We start from the raw sequence: 10000 nt of genomic DNA, 5'->3' as shown, positions 1-10000 counted from the left end.
GGGTAATAACCGATCCAGACGGCCAATTATACAACCATTGAGCAAGACCTCTGGCTGTCTGGACATCCACGTGTAAAAAAAGTGTGCATTTAAAACACTGTACATGTAGATGACATAATAGTACTGAAATAAATCATACTTAAGTGACTTAAAGAGAGATGCTTTAATAGACGTCAAGCTGCTGAATTAAACGTTTTACTTAAAGTGTATTCTATATCATTCTAAGTATAGTATGTTTTAAAAGTGTGCTAACGTGCACTGTTTTTTTCAGAAGGGTTAAACACTGTAATATTTTACAGTGTGGTATTTTTAAACAAGAACATAATTACTTTTTTAACATTTATGCTGCACCTTTCATAATTTAAAGTAAATGTTGTAATTATAAACATGACTAGTTTTGCTTTAGACACTTACTGCATCATTCATTTATTGTATATTAAGTTATAGTTTTTCTAGAGATCAGGGCCTGTAATATTAAAGGGAGGGCAGCCAGAGTAAGTTTAATTGCATGCTGTAACTCATTTCAGTGTTTACTGGGTTCAGTGCTGTCACAGGTTTTAATGAATTCATGGGGATTTTCACTAATTCATGGCCTTGTCTTGATTCTGTCATCACATGAACTCTAAAACAATTCAGACTGAAATAACACCTCGGTGCAACAATCCTCGGAGGAAAATCAAAGATTGAAAATGATAAACATTGTGTGAAGCCTGTATCTGAGGAAAGAACCAGGCTCTGTTTAAACACAAATGACATTTACAGATTAAACCTTAATCTAATATCAGCGGCTTGCTGTCAGACTTTCAAATTAGCTAAATATCTACACACAAAAACACAAAAATAAGCTATTTACTGACACTGTCCAGAGAAGAAGACAGAATTTAACATTTACTCGGCTATCACAACGTGCACATTCTATAGATACAGAGTATGTTTCAACAATCAACAAATAATAAAAAAAAAAACAAGCAAATAAATAAAGAACAGAGATAAGCGGTTTTATTTGAATACTGTTCTGTTGTAATGAACCCACACTAACATTTTGTTTTAGCACACCTCTGTGTACAAACCACATTAAATCACGCTGACAAGAGATTTCATATTCATATTCAAGTACAGTGTCTCCTTTAACGTTTCAAATAACTTTTGTCAAAATATGGGTGAAATAATGTTCCATCATCATTCAGCATTAACAGATATCATATACAAAGATTAAGTGATCATGCTAATTTTTATTATATTTACATTTATTAAAAACCTCTTGCTGACAAATCGAGGGCAGGATATTAGCAAAGACTGGTACAGATTTAACATGATTATATTATATTTTTGCGGCCTGAAAGTGATCCTTAAATAGTCTTTAAATAAAAGTATTGATTCTTGTTCTAAATAAGCCTGACAAGATTTCTGATGTATGAACTACTGCTGCACTGAAGTGGGTTTACAGTTCTGTGAGCATGCAGAAACTATCATCTCGACTAGAAATACCATTTCAGATATTCAAAGTGGGGAATATTATGCCTTATTATTATTTTCACGGGCTGATGGCGCCACCTGGTGGACACAAACAACTGCTGCACATTAGTAGCACAATTACTAATTTAGTCCCAGCAGTCACGTGACAAAAAGACAATTTTGATCTTGAACACGCAAACACATATACCAGAATTTAAAAAAATAAAAAAAAAATAAATAAAAATATACATGATGTATGTATGTATGTATAATTATTAAAAAATGAATAATAATAATTTCTTTATTATTATTATTATTCATTTTTTAATAATTATTAGGTTTATTTATTATAATTATTTTGTCTTGCATGTTTATGCAGTTTTATTTATAAAAATCAAATTCAAAATATTAAATAATAATATAATGTAAAATGTCAAGTATTATTACATAAAATCAATCTAAGCATTAGGAATATGCATTTATTTTTGGTTTAGCATTTACCTTTCCTCACAAATGCCTGAAAAAATTCTTACCTAATTTTTTCAAGATTCTATTGTCTTTCTGAGCAACAAAAATGTTCCCATTGCTCACAATTATGACTAAACATTAATGAAGAACAAAATTAATAAAATAAGGAAAGTGATGCACTCACTTGTGATTAAAGACTTAATGACACTCACGTATTTCTTAAAATTCTTTATTCATAAACTTGATGCAAGTTTACAAATTGTACTGTACATGGTCAAAATTACACTTACAATGAGGGAAAAAAAGCAGTAAAACCGAAGCATGCTGACAGTGTATGACGCATTGATCCACGCTGTCCATCAAACACTCCACCGAACGAACGAACGACGCAAGAGAAGAGACACAGATCTGGAATCAGTTACCATTCACTCCTCATTCCAGACACTCGGAGCCGGAAGAACATCGGCGGATCGCTTGATGTCAGACTGTCATTCACTGAAGTTAAACACCGGAGCGGTTCACAGCGGCCCGTGTGATTTAGAAGAAATCAGCTGATCAATGCCAGAGCTTTTCAGAGTAAAACTGACTCAAAGGAGGAAAAGAAGCGAACAAGAACAGAGTCTTCTGAAGGATATTAACACAAAACAAGAGCTGTTTCCTTGTGTTCACAGCCATCAGGTCGACCTCTGATGACGTCAGTTTGATCAGAAACACTGGAGACGACTGCGAGGAACACTGACGTCTGCTCATTCGCTTCTTCCTCCTCTTTTTTAAGGCGTTATTGCTCACTCAGCTTCACCCAGAGACGGCAGGGGCTTCAACGAACACCGTAAACACAGTTCTACAGATGCAGACAGTTCTGCTGGCCATCGACACAGGACCGAGAGAAACACACAAACCCGTTCTCACATCGTGTCTTTCATTCATCCGAACGCATCTGTACTTGATCCCGGAGCTGATTCACACACTGACGTCTGGCTGGCCGCGTGAAAACGCTGTTTTAAAGTACAAACCGAAGCGGATGGAGCAGCGGGGCAGAAAACCAGGCTGTGCTTGTGCTCTTCCGCAGATCCTGGCGCCGCTCTGCTGGAATCATGGCACCGTCTGAGATGATGAGGGGGCTTCAGGGGTCGAACCGAGCCTTTCTGAACTCGCAGGGAAAGGAGAGTGTCAGGAGGAGCGGCTCCGGATGAAACGAGGGATGAGGGGAGAAAAGCAGTGATGGAGAGATGTCCATCTGAAGATGCTCGGTCCATGTGTGCACGCCGGGCTCTAGCCGTCCTCTTTGGGCGGTGTGTACCAGCCTGTGAAACACACACACACACACATTTATACAGCACTTCACACACTAACAGACTCACTTTCCTGAACAAGCTGCCAGCTGACACACACACACACACAGGTTTCACGTCTTAACCCTCACAATGCATTATGGGTCTGTTTGGACCTAAAGAACTGCAATGTAATGAAATGTAACTTTTTCAACTAAAACCATATGTCTTCCATTTCCAGATATGAATATTATGAGTTCTTACCGTTCTTTTCGTGGATCTGCACCAGTGATTTATACGACTGCTGTGCTCTGGCGAGACTGTACTGATTCTGAACACAGGACAAGCGTGTCACGACACAGCGTTTACAGAAAGAGCTCAGTGCATTTAAAGTTACATTCAAAACATAATCAGCTACATGCTTCCAAAAAACACGAGCATCAGAGCTCATCAGACAAACACGAGCAGGGCGTTCACCTTATTGGCTCCGAACTGCACTCTTGCCTTTCCTTTGACTAAAGTGGCGTTTATCTGCATGATGACGGACTCGATGGAGTAGGCACTGCTCCAGCCCTGAGAACACACACACACACACACACCTGAGACGAGAACCAGCCTCTGACACACTCCAGCATTAACCAGCATGCAGAAAACATCAAATACGTAACATCTTACAACCTTGCCTAACATTATGAGTCACGAATCACGTGTCATTAACACAAACACACCTGTTTAGTGAGCAGCTCCATACACAGAGCCCCTCCGCCGAGAACATACCTGAAATAACACAAGAAGACTCAAAAGTGAGTCTGGCTCGTACACTGGACGAGTAGCAGATATATAATGAATGAATGAGCATGCGTTAGTGTCAATAGATGCATCCGCGTGCACATGAGAGGATTTATAAAGAATATATATTAACACAATTCTCCTAACAAAGAAAAGCAAAGCCTGTGCAGTCTTACCCTCCGGAGAGGACAGGAGAAACCACACGTGCAAACGGAGGATCGAAGGGAAAATTATCCTGCAGACAGACCACAACAGACTCTTTATTATGAGGAAAAACTACATTTACATCATGCAGAGAAGTATTTGTTCTCTTCTTGCTCCTCTGTAACGCCATGCCAGCTTAGGTTATTTAAAATAGAACTAAATAAGAGGAATATAAAATATCTTAAGACGAAATCTGGATTTAGTTAGTTAAAACCCTTTTCAAAAGTGATAAGTATTCGTACAGTAATGAAGTTGAATGATTATTGGAGGCCAAAACAACAATTAACAAAACTAACCTTCTTAATTACAGCGTACCATGAACTAAACCTTACAAAAATACAAATAAACCCAAAATAAATAAAACTGACTAACTTGTTGGATAAAAAACAGAAACAAAAAAACATTTTATCTATCTATAAACTAAAAAATGAAAATGGTAGAGTGTATGGTGTGGGTATTTTCCCCACAGCTCCGGGTGACTCACTTTGTATGAGAAGCTGAGGAGGATGTAGTCCATGCCTTCCTTTTCTTTCAGCACCTGCAGGTCACTGTGTAAAGGACTGTCCGGATCCACACTGAGCACACACACACACACACACACACACCTTCAGCTTTCTGGAAACTTTACCAACCCTAAGACTGCAGCGGAGGAGCTGTGCTCTTACGTCCTGAGCTTGACGTGCCACTCGTACAGACTGTCGTTCACCAGCTCCACGGAGTAGATGCCTGGAAAGAGAAGACATCAGAACAGATCCCTTCACAGAGTCACGCCGGTCACCGTCACCGCTACCTTACCGTTCTTATAACTCTGAGAGCGGTAGATCTCCCTGAGCTCCTTCATCAGGCGATCTGACGCTTGAACAGATCCAGACACGGCGCCCTACAGGACCCGACAGAACACACGCCGTCAGTCACAACACAGATGATCTCACATCAGTCCACACAACTCTTGACCCAGAACGCTTCACTGATTCTGGACTGACTCTGCTACAAACCTTTTCAAAATAGTCTCCTCGAGAAATACTGATGTTCAAGAGAGACTCTTCAGATTTATAATTATATTCACAACATTGTTTCTAAACTTGAAGATCTTCTGCATAACTGTGTGTTCCCCGTCAAAATGACTGGCCTTTTAAAAACTGCTCTCATTACGCCACATTATCACCAAATATTGGCTTTAATCTTTTGATCTGAGCTCGTGCACTTAATTTAGAAATAAAAACCAATAAACGTGAAACGAAAAATATCAGACCCATCAAACAAACCTAAAACCATGAGGCCTACCATCAATCAGCTCTAAAACAACTGAAAAAAAGATCAAATACAATATTTGGTGATAATATAGCATAATTAGAGATTTACAAGCAATTTGTTGTAGGTTTTTATCCCTAGGAAAATTGTTATTATAATTGAATTTGTTTAAAGAAAGAGCAATTTGTGCAGTAAACCAGAGTTTAATATTTTTTTTTTTTAAAAAGAAGCATTTTTATGTTTAGTTTTTTCCCCCTACTGTACCAAACCACAACGAACCGTGACTTTAAAATCAAGGTACATTTACACCCCTAAGATACTGCCCTAATACAGACTTCTATGCATTTTAATGTCACTACCAAAAACTGTTATGCATTTTTTACACACACACACTTTAGACTGAAAACCGCTAAATCCACCAGAAGGCCAGTAGTCTGCATGCCTGAACACTTCAGTTCAATACGAACATCCTTCACACTGACATCAAACCCGACTTGTGCATCATCCTCACATCTCCCTCTCATCAGCCTGTATGTGACCCCCACTAGACCCCCAAACACAAGGAAAGTCTCTTACCGAGTGAGCACTTACATTCAAGTGGTCCTGCCGCTGGTTCCTGCGGATCTTCTCCAGGACGGCCAGGTTCTCCTTCTCGATCCCATCATCCTCAGACTTCTTCCCGTCCGCCGGCTCCTCCTCTTTCATCTCGTAGTGCTCCAGATCGATGTCCTGCTGACACACACACACACACACACGGGTAAAGAGAGGCGCTCACGGCTCACAGAAGACATGAATGAGGCGAGGGAAACAGACACGCACCTCTCCCATCTCCTCTTCCTCCTCCTCCTCTGACGTGACCTCATCTGTCGGCCCATGCTACGAGAGAAAACATCCGTGTTAAACCACAGCAGAGACACAGGCCAGCCCTACTTACTCATAATATCTCATGCTAAAGAATAATGTTGTATGACAGTCTCATAACGCTACTTCAAAATATAATAACTTCATCTTCTGAAATAACCTTTCTTTGGTTATTTTATAAAGGATGCACATATCGAAACCTTACATGCCCAAACTATAACCTAACATATATTCTGCAATACAAGTATTTTTGTCATCTGAAATGTTCTGGAAGAGACTTATACAATGCATTTAACGTCAAGCACGCAAAACACACACAAAGTGCACACAATGAGAAAGATTCGTAGTTAATAAGTCTAGAGCATCTCACACACCGCTAGTCTCAGTCTTACTTTAAATAAATTCATTTAGGCGTGGCGTCTATAATAACTGTTGTTTAGAATGAATATCACTATAATTTGTGTGTGTGTCATATTTACAATTTTTCATTCCTGTTTTGTTCTGAATACGGTTTAACTTAAAGATTTGTTTTGGAGTAAGATACAATTTTTTTTTTTTACACTAAAAGCAAAAAAAAACTTGAGCAGCAGTGAAGGTGTAGGACTTATATTAAAAGGGTGTTTGTTAGGTTAGGGTTAGTTTTGTAATCCGTCTCTAAATGTGTGTATCTCAGGGAATACGTCGCCCTTTATGGGCATAAATCAAGATATAAAAACATATCTTGACTCTGAGATTGTGTGGCTTGAGTTTGAGAAAATCACATCTTTTTGTAATCTTGATAAAACACAAAGCTCTGTCAGTCAAGGTTACATATTTGATAACTGTTTTGTAATAGAAGTGATAATGTGACTGTAAACTATTGATTTGAGACAGAAAACTGCATCAAAACATTCACGTTTGGGTGTGTGCCAGTGGTGACTTTCAGTAGTTATTGTTTTTGTGATATCAACTTTAAATTTGGAACATAACTTGGTTAGACATGGCTTTGATTTTATAGCAATTTTAGAGTGCAACATATTTTATAAAATTTGTATTTTATATGAACAAAATTTATTCTACATTATATTTACTGTAAACATAAAATACTATAACTTTTTTTATACTGTCTTTTTTTTTTAATGCTCTCACTTCAGCAATAATCTGCCATGTGTCTTATTTAAAAAGAGACCAACCTCAGGTCTTATAACCGTGTTGTAACAAGCACTGATAAACAAGTGTCCTGCTTTCAGTGAATTCATTTATACACCAAAATGAACCAAGAATAATCAAAAATAAGAGTCAAGATTCGAAAAAAAAACAAAAAATTCATTAATTGTATTATTTGAGTCCAAATAAGATGGAAACTGATCTCTCTCTTTATGGTTTTGCTGTTTCCAGGGTTAACTCCAGCGTGACTCGAGCTCAGCGCTTCACCTTTCTGTCCTGGTGAAGGGGTCCAGCAGGAAGAGGCTGGTCCAGCATCTCCACATCCGGGTGCTGGGGAAGGTTATAGAGACGGCACAGATCACAGATCAGCCTCTTCAGCTGCTGCAGGAGCTGAAACACACACACACACACACACACACACACACACACCAGAGCGTTACACAGAGCAGCGGCAGAAACAGGAGCTGATGAAATCTCACTTGCATGTGATGAACATCTGAGAGAACATGAATAAGACTTTAAGAGAAGGAAGAGAGCCGCCAGATCTGTGGCTTTGACAGGTTTCCTGACATCTCAACTTAAATTTTTATTCATCAAGAACACATTAAAATAAGTGTGGGGTCAGTAAGAGTTTCTTAAAGAATTTATCTGAAGATCATGTGACACTGAAGACTGCAGTAATGATGCTGAAAATACAGCTTTGATCACAGAAATAAATTACAGTTTAACAGAGATTCACACAGAAAACAGCTGTTTAACATTTATAATATTGCACAATATCACTGTATTTGTGATCAAATGAATGCAGAATTGGTGAGCAGAAGGCATCTTTCAAAAACATTTAACTCTGTATTATATCACCTTTGCATAAAAAAAAAAATATATATAAAAATTGTTACCGCTGATGTGAGTGTGTTTCTAGTGCAGCGTCTGTGGGAGGAACAATAGCATCTACCATTCCTGATGTCAAACCTGATACATACTATCTGTATTAAAAACATCTGCATTAACCTTCTGCTAAACATCCTCGTTTGTGATTGACAGAAGGTTAGACATTAGAGTTCTTTATAAACTAATCCTCCCATCCACACAGTTTAGATGTCGAGGTCCACCGTCCTGTTTTAATCAGGCATGCAGTCGGTCTAAACATGTCCCACTTAATCTATTACAGACAACACACAGAGCAGACGGTTTATAAACCAGACCAGCGGGAGACCTGGAGAACTAATGCAAATATGTCCTGTCTGTAGACAATAAAACTCCACAGAGCAGATACCTTTTAATTTAGGACCTCATGAAACATGTCTTATTTTCCCCTAAATTCTGTGTTTTTCTGTATTCTGGGATTCCTTATGATTTCATGCAAATCTTTCATCAGAACAGTGTCTAATGACACGAACGAACACAACTTTCACAATCTCTTAAATTGTGATCAAAATAAGATGTTGAGTGGGAAATTAAAATGTTAAATTGCATTTATATTTGTGTCAAATAAGTTCTGAATTAAAACATGGATTAAAAAAATACCATGGTTGTATGATATTCATTAAAATATATATATATTATTATCATTTTGGGTAGTAGTATATTTTAATTTAAAGCCATGTCAGCATCAAAGGCTATTTTCATGACAAAAACGTATAGCAAGTGCAATAAAAACCAGCAAACAAACAAGTTATATTACACTAGATTTCTTACATTAACATACGGTAAAAACTTCTAAAATTATACTAAATAACTCAAGTGAGTTCACTTCATAAAAGAGTTCCCTACACACATTAAAAGTGGGACAGTCCAGTAAAATATGTGTGACATCATCATTTTGAGAACTACAGTTCAATACGTTCCTCAGGTTTGCCTTGTCTTTTCCCTCTTTATTACTTTATATGTGCTTGTGTGTTTTGAAACTATATTTAGTCGGTTAAATTCTTTAAAAAAAGTATTTATGATTAATTTGTAATTGTTTTTAGTCTGCTTGTATAATGGACTGAAGCTGCAGAAGATAGCTGTGGTAGAATGGTGCTGTGACTGGACAGACGTGTAGTTACCAGTGTGCTGCCCCTCCGGACCTCCTCCAGCCGCTCCAGCACTCCGGTCAGGCTCGGGTCATCCGACTCCACAAACCATATCGGCGGCGTCAGCGGATAGGACTCCTGAAACATCAGCGGGCAGAGAAGAGCCTCAGTACACACAGCGAGGAGAGACGGTAAAACTGTGACCTGCACGACAGACCTGACCACGTTCATCAACACATGTCCACCCAGAAATGAAAACTGGCAGAAAATAAAGGCCCACTCACCCTCAAAACAGATTTGGAGAGATGTAACATTCATCTGTTTGCTCACCAATGGATGCTCTGCAGTGAATGGGTGCCGTCAGAAAGCATTATTAAGTATTTCAGACTGGATGTGTTTCATCTTTTGTCTTCTCCAGATGTTCACTGATGGACTGGAGTGCTGTGGATTACTTGTGGATTATTGTGATGTTTTTATCAGCTGTTTGGACTCTCATTCTGACTGCACCCATTCACTGCAGAGCATCCATTGCTGAGACAC

At 38.5% G+C, this 10000-nt stretch overlaps 1 protein-coding gene across 4 annotated transcripts in view; it reads right to left on the bottom strand.

Moving 5' to 3' along the window:
- Positions 1-2136: 2136 nt before the first annotated feature.
- The window catches only part of LOC109058859 (ubiquitin-conjugating enzyme E2 Q2-like), a 10186-nt gene continuing 2322 nt past the window's right edge, over positions 2137-10000 (bottom strand). Inside the window, exons 2-13 of one of the 4 annotated variants that reach the window (XM_042743416.1) lie at positions 9494-9598; positions 7713-7835; positions 6258-6314; positions 6015-6170; positions 4983-5067; positions 4853-4913; positions 4672-4762; positions 4160-4218; positions 3923-3971; positions 3672-3767; positions 3459-3525; positions 2137-3227 (exon numbers count right to left, since the gene is read on the bottom strand). In XM_042743416.1, the coding sequence (XP_042599350.1) occupies positions 3196-3227; positions 3459-3525; positions 3672-3767; positions 3923-3971; positions 4160-4218; positions 4672-4762; positions 4853-4913; positions 4983-5067; positions 6015-6170; positions 6258-6314; positions 7713-7835; positions 9494-9598 (981 nt within the window). In that variant the 3' untranslated portion in view covers positions 2137-3195. The remainder of the gene's footprint in view (positions 3228-3458; positions 3526-3671; positions 3768-3922; positions 3972-4159; positions 4219-4671; positions 4763-4852; positions 4914-4982; positions 5068-6014; positions 6171-6257; positions 6315-7712; positions 7836-9493; positions 9599-10000) is intronic. The other 3 variants (XM_042743418.1, XM_042743417.1, XM_042743419.1) reach the window with 3 other exon arrangements.

Source organism: Cyprinus carpio, chromosome B18 (assembly GCF_018340385.1).
Source record: "Cyprinus carpio isolate SPL01 chromosome B18, ASM1834038v1, whole genome shotgun sequence".
NCBI lineage: Eukaryota > Metazoa > Chordata > Actinopteri > Cypriniformes > Cyprinidae > Cyprinus > Cyprinus carpio.
The sequence above is the reverse complement of the archived record's forward strand: the minus strand, read 5'-3'. Positions and strand labels throughout refer to the sequence as shown.